An 18,105-nucleotide genomic window follows, 5' to 3' on the forward strand; every position below is an offset into this window, starting at 1 on the left:
TATGGCAGTTTCTTTTATATAATGCATATGAAATAGTCTAACATTTACAAAACAAAGTAGTAGAAATGTATGGTTTTTCTTTTTTCTTTCAAATTGTAGACTATGACACATTGGAATGTTTGTTTTGATAAGTGTGAGGTAAAAATATGTCGCTGTTTTCTTTTTGTTTCAGACTAAAAAATATTTAAATACATATTGAGTCTCTATATGTTAATCTGGGACTGTTAACTAATCCATCTCCAATCTCTCATTTTCAAAATCTGTACTTCCTGTAAAAAAAAAAAAAGTAAAAAAAAAAAGACTAAAAAAAAACCAATCAGAAGGCACAGACGTTGGGTCGGGCAGATTTATGTGTTGTGTTCAGGACCCACTAGAAGAGCAGGACCAGTGGGCTTGTTGCCCACATATACAAATAGCCACTGGGGCAAGAAATGTAAAAACACTGGCCAAAAGCTTGAAAGAAAATGATCAAAAACCTAAAGGGAACAGTGGATCAACATTGGGTATATTACTCGAAGTAGAATTGGCTTAACCTGGCGTAACATGATCCTAAACTCAGCCTATAATATTCAGCGTTGCTAGGGAGTAGGGACTGGAGTGTTTCCTGACTCTGGTCCAGTCACATGGCCAGGAAAAACTCTGTCAACGCTGTAGGCATCAGGAATGGCCTGGCAGTAAAAAGTTTGGGGAGGATTTCCACAGTGCCAGGCAGTAAAGGACATATCAACAGTCTTCATGCTGAGACGGGGGTCGACAGGACAGACGCATAACATGAACAAGTCACGCCAGATGACATAGCAACACACCTATGGCTTGGTCACACCAAATGACGCAACGATGCCAAACGACTGTCAAAATGCCAAGCGACAACGTAATGCCAATGTAACCGACTGCCCGGTCAGCAGCTGGCCTGGAATCAAAACAAGATGTCGGATAAAAAAAGAATTCTGGTTCTCAGGACAAGGTGATGGGCTAAGTGTCCACCGCTCGGCTTCAAAAGTGCTTCATATAATCTCTGTTAGTTGTCCTTGCCTCAATTTAACCCTCAGTACTCTATCTCTATATGTATAATATCTCTGCACTGAATTATCGTTTCTTAGGAAAATACTGGATACAAATCAACGCTCTAAAACGACAAGCTTGGAAAAGTAGTCATCGTCATCATCACTCTCATTAGGATCATCAGTAATCATCATCATCATTATTATTATCATCATCATCATCGTCGTCGTCATTCTCATCGATCTGAAATCGTGGCTTGATTGTTTTAATCTTTTTACCTTTTCAGTGTGAAATCAGCGTGTTTAAAACTCTGTAAAGGGGCTACACATTTAACAGTGGCACAATTAATGCATTTCGCTTTACAAAAACAAAAGAAAATAACAAAAGATAATATGAAAAAAGCGTAAATCACAGATCAAGTTATGTTTTTCCTTTTTGAGGCAATAATACTAATATAATATCACTAATAATGATGTGTCGTCACAGAGGGAACGCCACGGAACCCTTTAGTATGAAAATAACAGAAAAGTCGTGTGTGTGTGTGTGTTTGGCACATACACACACAAACATAGTAAAATGCGGTGACGCAAGCCTCAACTTTGGCAGAAAAAAAAACCAGGTCATCAGACGGATGTTAAGCTACAACACTAGGCAAGGCCAGCAAGGCAGAAGTAAGGCAACTACTCTTCAGACTCCCTGGGGAACAATGCAGCTTCAGGCCGAGGAAGCACTTTACATCGTCCCAAAGTGGGTTCTGCCCCGGAACTAAAGCCGAGGGCATTATCCCCGTGGAGCTAACCCAGGTCTTCAAGTCCCGTCTTCAAGTTCCAGTAGCGTAGGTCATCAAATGACCTCCCACTACTCCCCTAAGCTGAAACATAGATATACAGTATACAGAAGGTGTTGTTTCTGTTCGTGGTCGAAGTGGGACGGCGCAGACCAGTACGGGAGCTACGTTGTCCTGTTTGAATAATGGCCACTCTTGTAGAATACAGGCTGGTAAGGTAGAATAACAGTGGTTGTCTTCCATGTCAAGCACTGGTTACAGTAACTATAAAGAGTACCTTCATAACCATCAGGGGCCCCTCCCAGGTGGAAGTCTCTACTCCAGTCCCAACGCAGACATTCAAATAACCTGGAAAGGCCAAGGTTTCTGAAGAAACTTTGTGTGCTTGCTCCAGCTGTCTAATATCCTTCCCAATAAGGCCTGGCTAAAGATTTGCTACATCTCTCAATGCATATAGAAAAGCCCACAAGGCGATCATAGCCAGAGTCATCAACTCCATAACAAATACAGATCAATTGTCATTGTTATGATTTGATGATGATGTGTGGTTATGGATAACAGCCAATTCTGTGCGAGGGAGATGACAAGGCATTTGGTTAACGTAAAAATTGACAGACAGAATAAAATAAAAAAACTACATGTTTTCCCAAAAATTGAAAGAGAAAAAAAAGAGAAATGCAAAGGGTTACTGAGAGTACGAAATGCTGGCCTTAAATCAAACATCTAAAATAACATCCAATAATAACAAAAACAGAATAATAATGACAATATAACATGCTACGAGAAGAAAACAAATTAGTACATTTATACCTACACTTACATTTGTCTCTAAATTCTTATTCTTTAAAACAATAAATAACTGAAAAGATTGCACTGTAATTGGCTTGTAAAGTACTGTATGCAAATATTATACTTAAATAAACTTATAGAACCTATAGAGAAATTATAGCGTAACTTTCCCATCGACTTTGGCAAAAGTGTTGGAGCAGTTAAAGGATCTGCTGACTAATGAGACAGAGGAGGCGCAGCTTAGAGGGACAGAGGGAGGACTTCAGCATTATCAGGACCAAGAGGCACCTAGGGAGGACTTCTGCATTAAGGGGAGAAAGAGGTACAGGGAAGGAGGAAAGGAAAGAGGCAGGCTAGGAATGACATAGGGACAGGAAAAAAAGGTTAAGGCAAATAGAAAGAAGAGCATGAAGTGTTACGAGGGCAGACTGGGGCTGAGTTTGTCACAAGGAAAATTTGTGAACAAAGGGGAGCGGGGTTAAATGGTAACTACAGTAACCTCCACATTCTAAAACGGTGGCTGTCAACTGAACCGACCTCAGATCTGCAGATAAGCACCTAAAATACATATTGTTTTTCACTTATACCACTCCCAATCAGCCAGGTTAGCCTGAGACCGGGGGTGTCATGTCCAGTTCTCACAGGTCAAAGTTTTTTGATAGATAACAAAAATTAGAAAAGGTTTTACCTGACACTAAATTGATTAACCGGTGTCACTGATTGGCTAGACATGACCGGTGTCTGGTGGTCTGACAAACTGGGTTGACATCCCTTCCTAAATCCGTGGTTAAAGGGCAACATCTGCCTGGATCCCTCCCCGTCTTTGTCTCTGTCCACCAGACCTCTACACTCGGCCAATTACATCATAGCATCGCCCCTACAGAGATAGATAGGTAGATCTATCATAGATATATTTGATATAGATTGTATATATTAGGTAACTAGTTCCATTCTTTCTTAGATACAACGAAACAGGATAGCAGCATTTTTTAGCCATGGCATCGCTTTGGTAGCTGAATAAAGGAGACAGAAAAGAAGGCATCTGAGTGAGTGTGTGTGTGTCTGTATTTGTCTTGCTGTGTGTGTGTGTGTGTTTCTATGTGTTTCTTTTTTGTGTTTCTGTGTGTAAAGATTGCATTATTTGACCGATAATAGACAATGAAACAGATATTTATGGATACATGGCTGAAGCTTTGGAGCTACATTTCAAAATGGCGCAACAGTAAAAAACTACAAAAGCGAGCAATGCAAATATGACACTGACACAAAAAAAAATAAGGAATTGACTGTAAAGAAAAGTAAGGAAAATACACTTTGTCTAACCGTAATACATACTGTAGGTTCAAAAAGATACAAAATAAAGTCATGCAGGTTGAGAAGAGCTCTGCTAGGCTCGTGGCTGGCTAATGGTTAACAGTCTGGCTTGGTTAACAGTCTGTTTGTTTGTTGTCCAACAAGGTTTTGGCTACGAACAGCTTCCCTCCAAATACATCCTTTAAATGAAATAGAGAGACCAATCTATGAACAACATGAGACAGATTAGGAGAGTGTGAAAGAGAGAGAGAGAGAGAGAGAGAGAAGAGGAAAGAGCGAAGAGATACGTGGACTACAACACAGTCCGATAAACTGTAGTACAGCTCAAGTCTTTGTTTTGTTTCACGTCTTTTTTTGCATAGACGTTTTTCTTTCTTTCTCTCTGGTTTATTTCTCTTTCTATCCTGTAGTTGATTCTCAAGTGTTTTATTTTCTTTCCTTTCCTGCGTAGAAGCTTTCTTCCTTTCTGTTCTTTTCTCTTAAAACCCCATTGCCGATACATCCCCTCACTTCATGACAAAGTATTGTAGCAGACAGGCCATGAGGATGGAGAGACCGGCGAACACACACACGATGACCGCCGCAAAGCGCTCGTCGCTCGATATTAGCCCCGCCCCTTTCCCAGTCTCCACCGTGCTCATCTCTCCCAGCGACTGTTGCTCCTGGCGACGCAGGGTGAACAGGGAGGAGGGGCTTAGAGGGCCACAGAGTTCCTGGTTGGTATCCTGGCAACGGCGGCAGGCGCACACACGGAAACGGTAGTCTGTGTTGCCTTGGAGACCGGTGATTTGGAAGGCACCCTCTTCTCCTTTAAACACCTGGAGAGAAAGACCGAGCGGGTGATGGAGTGAGAACGGCAGAGAATGAGTAAACAAAAACAAATTGATCGAAAGCCAAACGCTGCAGCTCATGGGCATCTGCGTAAGTTAGTATTGGCCCCTAAAAGTCCCCCTTCTGCTATCCTATATTAGCAAAATCCAATCAGTGCTTTAAAGTGGCCAGAGCCTGTTTTTCGGCTATATCGAATACCGATCTATGAGGGATTTAACTACCTCAAGAGCCATTTACACAACCAGGAGCACACACACAAAAACAGGTCTCCTGACTCCAGCTGCTGTTTAAGTCAACAAGAATAAACCTCACTGGTGATAAGCACCATGAAACACTTCATTAACACATGAGATGTGTGTATTTACTATGCTTGAATTTCCTCCTCTCAATTCATCCATCTCAATTTGAAGCTGTCCAATTCACAAGTAGGTCCTTGTCTCGCAACGAGTCCCGCTGAGTTGGGGCGATTCGAAGGCTGCGACGTTTCGTCCGACGCGTAGCGCCCCAAGCCATTCTGTTTGTCCAGACTGTGCTGAGCCAATTCGCTGTGCCTTCAGCGGTACTCCCAGCACTGTGTTTGCGCGCCGACCGTGATTACAACCCGCGCGCGTCAATACTCCGTCCCACTGCTAAAGGGCGACTGTGGTTGTGTCGGAGCGGACCGGCACCTGTATTGAGTTTCCATAAAGTCCCAATGTCAGCAGACATTTTGAAATGTCAGTCATCTTTCATTCTCATTAATACAACCTTCAGCTAACTCTGCTGCAGCATCAGTTTATTATTATTCAGCTGTGTGTGTGTGTGTTAAATGTACAGACTTTAAATTCATTTTATTGCCAGTTTTTCCTACCCTTCTCCATCCAGGCACGTTAAAGTCTGAACTCCTCTCCATAAGCGGACATAACAACATGATCAGAGTGAAACCATACATCTCTATCCTTACATGAACTGTGTGTGTGTGTGTGCGCGCGCGCCATATGTGCCGCAGGCTTTGGAGTATTGTCTGATCGGCCCGGAGTGGAGATGGACACGCATCGAGAGAGAGACTGGGCCCGAGACTGGCTGTGATGCTGTTGTGTCAGGCCCGTGTGCCGTCGTCCAACACACAGGACATCACACCTCAGTAACAGGCAAAAATTAGCTCCGGTTTCAGGAGATGGTATGATCAGAAGAGTCCGCTGCTCTGGACCCTACAAGCTGCTTGCCTATCAGGCCTTCGCCTTAAGGCCTGAACAGCCTCGTCATGCTGACACGCTGGCAGCACGCGGCCTTTAGATTGCAGACCCGCACGAGACAATACGAGGAGGCGGGTGATGTGGCGTTTCGCGTCATCAGCCAGGGGCAGCCTTGCTGTGGTGGGGATGGAGGCCTCCCAAGGTATCCAGATATCCCCGTTCTTGCTTTAATGAACGAATGGTGATTTGTGAACTAATTAAAATGTGCGTGTGCGTGAGTGTGTGAGCGTGTGCGCGCGCTTGTGCGTGGGTTACCTGTTTGTACTCTGACTCTCGTCCAACCAGCACCTGAAGGATGTAGTTGACGCGGTCACCTCTCATGGGTGGAATGGTCTCCCAGGTGACCTCACACACATTCCCTTCCAGCTGGTGGACTCTGGGAGCTGAAGGCAGATAGGACACACTGTCACACACACACACACACACACACACAAGGAAACGCACGGACACGTTTCCCCCGGCAGACACAACGTTACCTTTTAATGCAGGAGGTACAGACTTCGTGGTGGAGAAGTTCTGTGTGTCTGAGAAGGGTCCATCCCCTGACTCATTGCAGGCCTGGATCCTGAAGCGATAACTACTGGATTCTGTCAGGCGCTGAACCTTGTAAGTGTGACTGGGACCTCGGTAGATGGTCACAAACCTGGACAGGAAAAGACGGAGAAGTTAAGGTAGGGGTGGAGAGATGGAGAGAGATGGAGAGATGGAGAGATGGAGAGATTGAGAGATTGTGAGGAAACATTAAGGACCAGCTCTGTGGTGTGACTCGGGGCTCGTTTACATTAGACTACACCGCACTTCCACATATTGAAGAAGACTCGAGATGCTAGATTATTTTGTGGTGTAAACTTGCAGATAACGGTAGCTCGAGACGCCACAGGTTTGCAATTGTGAAGACAATTGTGTAGGAACAGCATCAAGTTTCTGTGCGTAGCGCACACATTTTGCTCCATTCACCCTCAATTGAAAATTCTACCAAGTGCACAATCCCACTCGGTACGTCTCGGACGTGCCAGTGTACATTCAAAAGCTACGGAAAGGATTACGCAGACTTGGATAAGTCTATCTAGCTTTTATTCTCTCTCAAGTAATGTAAATAAGCCCTCAATAAGTAGAGTAGTTACTGTTGTGAGATTGATCTCTACAAGGGGGAGGGAGTATGAAAGACTGAAAATGCATGCAATCGTTACCGTCTAGCTGTGGATGAGAGCATGCTACGCTAAATGACTGTGATGTAAAAAAAAATATATATATATTAAAAAAGAACGAGGATGAACTCATAAACAAACAAATAGGTAAAGAATGAGCCACAGGCAGAGGAAGGCTAGGCAAGTAGAAACCGGACTGTCCTACACACACACACACACACACACACAAACACTCGCATGCCAACATTTCTTGGGTATATTATGTCTGATGCCACGTTCTTTTTATTGCTTTGTAGGTCCAGTTAATCCTTTAACCAGAAGTCAATCTCTCGACAGTATTGCATTCTGTTGTCGCTCTCGGGACATTTTCATAATCATCAGTACTGACACATCTGTGTGTGTCTCTGTGCGTGTGTGTGTTTGTGTGTTAACGATGAGTTATGAGCCAGGGTTGTTTTGACAAGGCAGTTTGACACAACCAGGTCATAACAATAAACACGCCACTGAGCTTCACATCAACATGCACACACACACACACACACACACACACACACACATATCCTGGACACCTGGCACGCACACACACTTCAGACTCATAAGACCAATCACAGAGATGGTCAACAACAGGCAGCGCAACTGTTTAACTGAGTGTGTGTATGTGTGTGTATGGGGAGGGGGGGGCTTTAGGCTTAAAATGTACAAAACCAAAATAGAGAAAGACAGAGAGAGAGAGCAACATGCCTGGAGATATTGAATATGAGGGGGTGAAATATCTTTCAAAACATCTTACAGAGTGAGAAAAGACAACATGTGCTGTCCGGTCATTTGATATATCCATGTTTACCATAAATACTACTGACCTCTCATCCTTCTTTCTCCCCGCCCCCCTCCCCCCGTTTCTCTTTCTCTAGGTGTGTCTCTAGTAGGGGATATTATGTAGTTGCCATAGTAATCTGTGTCAAATGGGGAGATTCCAGGTAATTCAGTGCTAATAAGAATCTGTTCCGGAGCAGCAGGGGTTGAGGACATGAAGATACAGGCGTCTCCAATACTGCCAGCTACATCTCCGATGAAAACTTTTCTACCCAAGTCCAGGGACGGGGTGTCGGGAATCAACTTGATTATATATATTTACTGGGGATTATGGGCCATTGCTAGGCACTATGGACCCTAGTCAAAAGCAGTGTACCACTCTAGTAGGCAGTGTGCTATTTGGAACACGGACCTTGGAATTTAGTTCCTTTCCGGCTGGTGAATAGGCTGCAGGACATACATATGAATAGGTACTGGACTTTCTCCTGGCTGCAATTCAGGTCCAGTTGACAACCAGGACATTTTCCTGGTCCGGTCTCAGGGTCAGTTGTCTCTTGTGGACAGACTGTGTGAATCAGTGGTACCGTAGGGTTGTCAAGAAACAGTGGCTGCATGATATGAGCAGCATCGGCCATTTGGACAAATTACCATTCTGTTGGGGTTAGCATCTTTTGTGCATGTGTGCGCGCATGTGTGTCTGTGTGTGTGTTTGTTGGCATCCACGGGGTCCCAGATTGTTCGCTAATGCCCCATCTGTTAGTCACTACTGTGCGGCTGGGGCTAGGAGTGCTAAGGTGCCAGGACGCCAATCAGTCACCCATGTCATCGCTTGGCTGTTCCCAGTGGTGCCAGAGATACCAATCACCCATGGAACTGCTAGGCAGACAGTCTGTCTCACTCTCACTCACTCTCTCAATTAACTTTTATTACCCCCCCCACCCCCCCCCCACCCCGTTTCCCATCTCTCCAACCCCTCCGTGTCCGTCTCTCCCTCTTTCCCTCTCTTCTCTAATAGACAGCATGGTAATCAGTTAATGGTTATAATTAGTGCTCAGGTCAACATGTTCCCACCGTGACCTCTACCTAGAACCACTAGTTACTGTTGAGTCCACTACTCACACAACACACTCGGACACATGAGCACGACGCGCACGCACAAACGGACGGACGGACACACACACACACACACACGGTGTGTGTTCACCGCGCCGTATTTTCCTCCAGTAGAGCATTGATGTAGGGTCATTAAGCAGATGTTTTAATCTAGAATGCACTGAGTATTACGGCACTGGAGCCATTGAAGTGTGTCGGCAGGGTGTGCGTGCGCGCGCTCTGTACTCTACCTGTGGTTTTTATCCTCCATCTGTAGTGTGTAGGTCATGTCGTCGGAGAGCAGAGAGCGGGTGTGTGTGTGTGCAACGTTCTCCCCCCACTTCAGTTTCAGGCTCTGGGGGCCGGCGGCTGAACACTCCAAAGGGGGAGGAGCTGGAGGGAGGGGGCGTGTTCTAGCCACCAGGGGCGGGCTCAACGGGCCACAGCCAATCACATTCACTGCCTGTATTTGCACCCTGAGAAAGAGGGAGAGAAAAACATGGACTGTTGACTAATTCATATACATTCAGTAAATGTGTGTTTAAGCTCTGGCCAGTGAATGACCCATAACAACCTCAACTAGCCAACATCCATTAAACGTCCTGACTCACATTTTCTAAGTACTAAGTTCCATTAAACAAGCGAACACTCACAGACACGCCATTAAACATCATCCTTGTGGAATGAAATATAAAGATGAACAGCGGTCACACCAACCATTGCGCTGTCTTGCTCGGATCTTGACTCATCTCATACAGTTGATTGCAAATATAGTGCCACTGTACATACAGTGGATTTAAAAAGTCTACACACCCCGATTTCAGTTTGTTTTTCAATTGAATTGTTCACATTATAGGTCACATTAAAAGTAGAAAAAGTTCTGACATGGTTTATCTTTGTCTCATTCTTTTGCATCACAAGAACCTGGCATTTTAACAGGGGTGTGTAGACTTTTTATATCCACTGGATGATCTACTCCAACAGGTCCTTATCCAGGAGACGATAATAACAGCCAGTCCTGAATGACACGTGGGTCGTTAATCGTAGCACCTGGTGCACTGAGAATGTGACTCGCTGCCTCCTAGTTTAGTCTATTTTCTGTTGTTTACTAGAGTCTCTCCGGTGTCTTGTCTTTTGTACCAGGAACACTCCCCTACACCCCCAGCCCCCATTAAGCTTCATTATTCCACTGTCTGACATTTACACACAGTAACCTTTCCCTTCTGACACACACACACACACACACACACACAAACACACACACACACACAACTAGGTGTGTGGAAGGGAGTGGAAGATGACGAGAAGTGACAGGGAAGAGAGAAAAAGAGAGGGAAGGAGAAAGGCAGACAGAATCACAGAATAAGAAGAGTGAGAAAGAGAGACAGGGAGAAAGACAAGACAAGAAGATAGAACTGGAAAAGGGCCAGGAATAGAGAGGGACAGAAAAAGGGGGGAGGAGCACAGGTGAAGAGAAAAAAGGGGGAGGTTGATTGTGCAGACAAGTAAGTGTTTATATTTATCAGATAATTAAATCTATCCTTTCTGTGCTCCTCTTTGTTTAATCCATGTTGAATCTAAAACAGTAAAACTAAATAAGAACATTGGGTTTGTTCCTTGTTTGCCGCCAGGAAATATATTTTAATTGGAAGCAGCATACTGGGCTAATAGACTATCATATAGATGGTGCAATGGATGCATATACATTCAAATGAAGAACACAGAAGAACATGGACATCAGCCAGTATTTCCCATACAGGGTCAGTAGTGATAATATCTCAGTACTAGTATTACCCATGCTGGGTCAGTAGTGATACTGTCTCAGTACTAGTATTTCCCATACTGGGTCAGTAGTGATACTATCTCAGTACTAGTATTTCCCATACTGGGTCAGTAGTGATACTATCTCAGTACTAGTATTGCATCAGTAGTGATACTGTCTCAGTACTAGTATTACCCATACTGGGTCAGTAGTGATACTATCTCAGTACTAGTATTGCATCAATAGTGATACTGTCTCAGTACTAGTATTACCCATACTGGGTCAGTAGTGATACTATCTCGGTAATACTTACTGTTTTGTCATTGTACGCAAGAAGAGTAACAAGAAGCCAATAACAGCCAAATCCACACACACATCCGTGCAGACACACACATCCATGCAGACACAAACATCCGTGCAGACACACACATCCATGCAGACACACACATCCGTGCAGACACACACATCCATGCAGACACACACATCCGTGCAGACACACACATCCATGCAGACACACACATCCGTGCAGACACACACATCCATGCAGACACAAACATCCGTGCAGACACACACATCCATGCAGACACACACATCCGTGCAGACACACACATCCATGCAGACACACACATCCGTGCAGACACACACATCCATGCAGACACAAACATCCGTGCAGACACACACATCCATGCAGACACACACATCCGTGCAGACACACACATCCACACATACACACACATCCACACAGACACATGAACTCTGGGCAACATCAATAGACACACACACGTAGAAACACCGCATTACTCACAGTAACAAAGAATCACCAACACTTACTGAGAACAATAGCCAATCCTCCACAGTAACAATGTGAATACTACCAGGTGCGGAAAATTCTACTAAGTGGACTTACATCATCTCTGACGCAATATACAACACAACTCAGAACTGGAAATAATGTGTGTGTCCGTGTGCGCGCTGTGTGTGTGTGTGTGTGTGAGGCGCGGGTTGACTCATAACCCAGTCCTCGAAGTTCTATCTGTGGGGTGGGCGGGTTTTGGGTCAGGACATGTTGTGTGGCTGTAGGGTGGGTGGTGTGGTTAGGTGGGTGGAGGTTTTAACAAAAGAAAACAACCTAAACTGAATTCCTGTTAATGGTGTGGTTGTCGTGGAATTCACAGGATGAAGTGAGCTGGCTCTTTCCTTCTTTTATCCGACAGAAGGGTGTTCTCTTCTTGGCTCCTTCCAAAAAAAAAGAACTGCTATGTGCGGGTCAGGCCTCAGATCTCATTTAGTATGATGGCTGTGGGCAGGTTGTTAGCATTTGTGTCCAGACCTACACATCACTAGAGTGTGTGTGCGTGTGTGTGTGTGTTGTGTGTACCTGTATTGGCTGTCTGGCTGCAGGTCGGTGATTAGGTGAGTGGTTCCTGTTTCCACAGTGATGAGTTGATCGTCCAGACTGATGATGTAAGACGTTATATCTGCCCCATTACAATTAGGCTCCTCCCACTTCAGGAAGAGGCAGGTGGAGGGGGACTGATCTGATTGGAGCTGGTCAACCAGGAAGAAAACGGAAACCGCGTCGGGAATGGTTGCTGGAGTCTGGAAGCTCACCTGTTCACTGTAAGGCCCCACCCCTGCTTGATTCACCGCCTGGAAAAAGAGATGAAAGAGATGGAAGAAAGAGACAGACACACAGATTTGGCATAACGCTCTATAGCCCAATCATGTTATTACAAGATATTGCTAGGGAATGTAAGGGTGTGTTTCGTACCTGCAGCCTACAGCAGTAGTGTGTGGCAGGGGTCAGGTCTGACAGTTCACACTGTGTCTCTGGTCCACAGTAGATAAGCTCCATTGGCTCCTCCTCCCTGGACCACTCCAGACGGTACTCTGAGATATCAGAACCCGATCCCTCTGGACTCTATAACACACAATATAGAGAGTAGACTAAATGTATTTAAAATACCTATATTCCTTTTTTTTCCATGAGAAAATGTTAAATCAGTTTGTGTTTTACCAAGTAATGGTCTGACTTATTGTCAAATAGGGAGTGATGTTCTTATAGAAAGATAGTTATGTCATCAGCGCCAGCCAGACAGGACTGTTGTGACCAGACAGGACTGTTGCGACCGAACAGGACTGTTATGACCAGACAGGACTGTTATGGAGACTTGGCGACGTTCTGAACAACAGACACCTTCAAAACCTTCCTGTCCTGAACACTTCAGTCATGGTGTGGGACTTCTGAGAGTTTTAATATCAGAGATGTTCCCAAGACACGTTGCGTGAAAAAAGCGATGCCGAGAAATTGGGGTTTATTATCCTCCACTGCAGAAGCATTCTGGCTCTAAATCCAGTGCTCTCTGAAAGTATTGGGACGTCGAAGCACTGAAGCACCGTAGTCCTAAAGTTCGGATTTGAAATAAAGCAATTACTATGAGGTCAAAGTACAGATAACCAGCTATCATTTCAAGGTATTTGTGTACACACTGGTTTCACCATTCATAAATGACGATGGTTTAAATTCATTATCCCAATATTTCAGGGTTCCAAAACGAGGGGGACAGATGAATATAACGTCCAAATGAAGCACTTATGGTTACTATTTGGTTGCGCGTCATTTGAATGCAATAACGGTCTCAAGTCTGTGACCCGCTGACCTCACCAGATGCTGGCTAGTTTCTGTCCCAGGCCTCTGCTGTGACCATCTACTGTTGTTGTTCATTGTAAGGTCAATTTGCTTTAGGTCTTATCTTCAGCAAATGAAAGGCAAGTTTAGCTGGATTTAAATCTGGAGATAGACTTTGCCAGTAAATATTCCACTTTCCTGATAAAATCCCTAGTTCCAGTAAGTTTGGGGCCTTTTTATTGCAGTATGATTTTGAGCCGTCCAATGAGTTTGAAAGCATTTGCCTGTATTCCCTTCTGTACACTTTAGAATGAATTCTGCTAGCATCAGTAACATCAGTGGGGACCAGCACGCCAGTTCCAGTGACAGATACAATGCCTTATTCGCCAGTGTTTCCCACTTATTGTAATAACAGTGGCGGCCCGCCACGGCAAAATTGAACAGAGAAACAGAGAATATTTTTATGAAATAAGATTTTTTTCCCAAGCTGAGCGCAGTTTACTATCACACCAGCCTGCACTTGCACCTGAAGTTCAGAGTATCAAGTCCAGAAGTGACGTCAAAGAAACGTAACTGGCTGTGCACGTGCGTGTTTGTGTTGAGCTGTCAGTAAGTGGATGTGACATTGATATAAAGAAGGATGCCATCGTCTGAGCGACAACCAAAGGTAAGAAGCAAGCTAGCTAACCAACTGTCACAGCTCGATAGCTACAATTGGCAGCAACAATAAGAACTCTGGTTTTCGTATTTTGCCTTCAAAGGTCTGCTGTATGTCTATGTAGTGTGTATTGTGAAAATGTTTTTTCACAATACAACCAAATTACTATTCAAATAATACTTTACATAAGTTAAAGAATATTATAAGGTGGAGCACACCTTACATTAAGTTAATGTAAAGAACATATAATATAAAGAAATCCTTTTGTGATGTCATTATTGTTGTTAATTTGCTTTTGCTCATTAGCTTTGCAGAGGAATTGTATTATAATTCCAACCACACAACATTTTCCACCCCCCCACTGTAATGTACAAGGGATACTTTTTGCGGAAAAACTATTCAGTGCCACAGTGAACCTATTTTACGAAATACCCAGGAGTTACAAACACAATGTAAAATCTTGGGGCACTGTGTCCTACATCCAAAACTATATGTTCTACCCCCTCTTTAACCCCCAACACAACACACTATACTGTACATGGAATTCATATTGCCTCATTATTTAGTAGCTAGTGGCTTTTAGTTTGGGAGGCGATGCATTAAGCATTTTAGAGAATGGTTAATTGAGGGGGAGTACTTAGGTTTACCAGTACTTTCAGTATTGAGTTATCTTTGGAGATCTTCCAAACATTTGCCTTTGGAAAGCTTAAGGTTATGGATAAGTTTCAGGTAATTATTTTCCTGATTCTTCTGCCTCATAATGCCTGGCTTGTGTTTCAGTGACAATGCTTTGGTCCTTGTGTTGACCGACAACTGTAGCAGACTCCAAAGGCAAACAAAAAGCCTAAAATCAAGACTAGACATTGAGTAACACACTAGTCTAATAACTATAGACTGAGGTACAATGGAAAAAAGTACTGCCATTTCTAAACGGTTCATCCCATTTGGCACACACTGCTTGTTTCCCTTCTGTAGAAAGATGTGTAGGGTAGATTGAAAGGAAGTACCTCCCAGCTAACTGTGAGACACGTGGTGTTGGTCAGAGTGATGAGTGGCGCCACACACTGGCCTGGAGGACCCGCTGCTGTCGTCACCTCCACCGGTTCAGAGTACTCACCGAACTACAGGAAGTAAACAGGAAACGCAGAGGTCAAATGACAGAAACACACAGGAAACATAGCTAGCTCTTTTTTCTACTATCAGGGTTAAAAATGTCTGTATAAACAACCAGAAAATTCAAATTTACACTCATATTTACACATTACAGAAACTATAATTAAGGAGACATGAACTTTCAAGCATGACTATTTCTGCAGTCAAATCCCAGTCAATTCTATGACTGCTTGCTAACTGGGTTAGAGTACCTTGAAACGAACAGATGATGGATCTAAAGCAAATTATAAGAGCAGTGCACTGAAGAGGATTCTCTAATTGGACCAAATTCTAGCTGCTGAAAGAACTGGTCTCAATATAGTCAGGGTTTTCAGCAGTTCACTGGTGAAACCCTATTGTGTTAGTTCCGGTTCATGTGTCATAAATGTGAACAATTTCAATTGTTCGAAAAACAAACTGAAATCTTCGAGGGGGAAAAATGAAAAATAAAAACCTTACAATAACCTGGTTGCACACCCTCTTATAACTGTGGATGTGTGGCTGTGTTCAGAATTAACCAATCACATTCAAACTCATGTTAAATAGAAGTCATTACACACCAGCAATCATTTAAAGTGACTCTGATTAATCACAAATAAAGTTCAGCTGTTCTAGTAAGATTTTCTTAGTTGCATCTCACAGCAAAAGCCATGGTCTGCAGAGAGCTTTATCAGTGATCTCATTGTTGAAAGATTTCAGTCAGGAGAAGGGTACGAAATAATTTCCAAAGCATTAGATATACCATGGAACACAGTGAAGACAGTCATCATCAAGTGGAGAAAATATGGCTCAACAGAGAAATTACCAATTTTGTCCCTCCAAAATTGATGAAAAGATGAGAAGAAACTGTTCAGGGAGGCTTCCAAGAGGCCTACAGCAACATTAAAGGAACTGCAGGAATATCTGGCAAGTACTGGCTGTGTGCACCATGTGACAACAATCTCCCGTATTCGTCACATGAATGGGGTATTGGGTAGGGTGGCAAGACGAAAGCCTTTTCTTACAAAGAAAGATATCTACTATACACTATACTGTACATGGAATTCATATTGCCTCATTAGTTAGCAGCTAGTGGCTTTTTTTTAGGAGTCTGGCTAGTAACTCCATCTAAAATTATTCTGATGACGTGAACATTATAACAGACAGTTTAGCTAATCAAAAATTGCCCATTAGATATGGTGTTATGTTTTCTAGCCTCAGTAGCTAATCTATGCTCAGTAGCTAATTAATCCACAATGACAAAATCCATAATGCACAATGACTTGCTACTATAGACAAATATTTAAACTTATCAATTGTACCTTTAAATTGTAGACATGGCAGTTAAAATGCAAATCTGAGTTGTAATTTAACAATAACACCTGGGTACATAGGCTATATGCCCATGCCCTACCAAAGTCAACACATTTTTATAGTTTTTCATTTAATTTTAAATGAAAACCTGGAAAGGAATTGTTTTTATTGTTGCCACCTGTAATAGTCTTTTGATCATTGCAATTTAACAATTATTAAAGAAATAGTTTGCTCAATCATTGATGTAAATACACATACTTAGGTAAACATCCCTTTGAAAATTATAATGATTATCTCTTCTGACCCCATCATTATCATACAACAAGCAAAAGGTGAATTAATTAATATGCTCTGCGCTGGGGAAGACTCCATCCATTCAGTTATATTTACCATACAATTATGTTACACTTATTACATTCTGAAAATTTCAAGCAACTACCTAGTTACATTGTTTGGTGCTTAAGGTGTTATACTGCTCTGATAGTGAAAGACATTTAAAGTATCCATATTTATCTAATGCAGAATATTATATTATAATACCATTTGAGGTAAAAACTACTGCAATGTAACATGCAAGTACATTCAGTTTGGCCAAACAGGGGCGGCAAAATAGCCATTACACAATATCTGATGTTCTTTGTCACTCAGTGAGATAACATTTGGTGCACATGATCAGGGTTGTGTCTTTACTTTGTGTGAATTATGTTTCAATTGGCCACATGGGGGCACTATAGGAAAGGAAAAAACATAGATGTCGTATTGCTTGCGACTATGGATATAAGTTGAAAAGAATGTGCCATCTGGCTAGTAGTAGCTTCAATGCTGAAACCCGCTAAATGCTGCTTGCAGCTTTAATTTATGTTTGTTCCTCTGCCTGTCCCTGTTTTGGATGAGCACTTAGTGTGTGTGTCTTTCTTTCAGTCTGCTAGTTTAATCAAACTGTGTGTGTGTGCATGTTTGTATGTGCAAGAGTGTACGAGTACCTCTTGAATGTCTGATTAGCTCTCAGGGATGGTCTGATCACATCAGTTAGATTAGAGAGTGTTCTTTCTGTTTCTAGTCTAGATTCATTAGGCTGATTTTGTGTCATTGGGAATTGGGTAAGTCGACATTGTAGGGTCTGTCTTTATCAGTGCCAAGTATACCCTAATTGCCAAATGCATCAACGTTCACGTCATCCTCTGACTCAAAAGCACAATATCTGAGTTGAAATTGAGACAAACAAAAAAGTCAAATAGGGCAATATTTTTGGGAAGCAGTGCCGGCTATGTTATTTGTGATGATGGAGGTGTTACTGACATTTGACAGTCGTATACTGTTTAGTTGGTCTCAGTGGGATAGTTACTGAAATATCGCACAGAGCTTTTATTGCCGTAAAATGCCGGCAAATGTAGACTTACTGGAACAGAACTGTCCGGAGCAATTTGGTTTTCTTGAGAAAATATTAATGCGCCGGCAGGGAACATTTGTAGAGGCGGAACCTTCATCAATGTCATACAATGTGTCATACAATTTATCTTATGTCAACCAGATAAAATGTGTCCACGCAGAACAAAAATATAATAACAACATATGGTGTTGCTTCCAGAGGTTTAAACCA

The 18,105-nt window shown here is 42.9% G+C and overlaps 1 protein-coding gene across 1 annotated transcript in view; it reads right to left on the bottom strand.

The window, feature by feature from the left end:
- Positions 1 to 273: 273 nt before the first annotated feature.
- The window catches only part of fndc3ba (fibronectin type III domain containing 3Ba), a 74,184-nt gene continuing 56,352 nt past the window's right edge, over positions 274 to 18,105 (bottom strand). Inside the window, exons 21-27 of the mRNA XM_034289660.1 lie at positions 15,068 to 15,181; positions 12,545 to 12,694; positions 12,152 to 12,423; positions 9,263 to 9,487; positions 6,435 to 6,601; positions 6,214 to 6,341; positions 274 to 4,710 (exon numbers count right to left, since the gene is read on the bottom strand). Coding sequence (XP_034145551.1) covers positions 4,399 to 4,710; positions 6,214 to 6,341; positions 6,435 to 6,601; positions 9,263 to 9,487; positions 12,152 to 12,423; positions 12,545 to 12,694; positions 15,068 to 15,181 — 1,368 coding nt within the window. The 3' untranslated portion in view covers positions 274 to 4,398. The remainder of the gene's footprint in view (positions 4,711 to 6,213; positions 6,342 to 6,434; positions 6,602 to 9,262; positions 9,488 to 12,151; positions 12,424 to 12,544; positions 12,695 to 15,067; positions 15,182 to 18,105) is intronic.

The sequence above is a fragment of the Esox lucius genome, chromosome 22, assembly GCF_011004845.1.
Source record: "Esox lucius isolate fEsoLuc1 chromosome 22, fEsoLuc1.pri, whole genome shotgun sequence".
Taxonomy (NCBI): domain Eukaryota; kingdom Metazoa; phylum Chordata; class Actinopteri; order Esociformes; family Esocidae; genus Esox; species Esox lucius.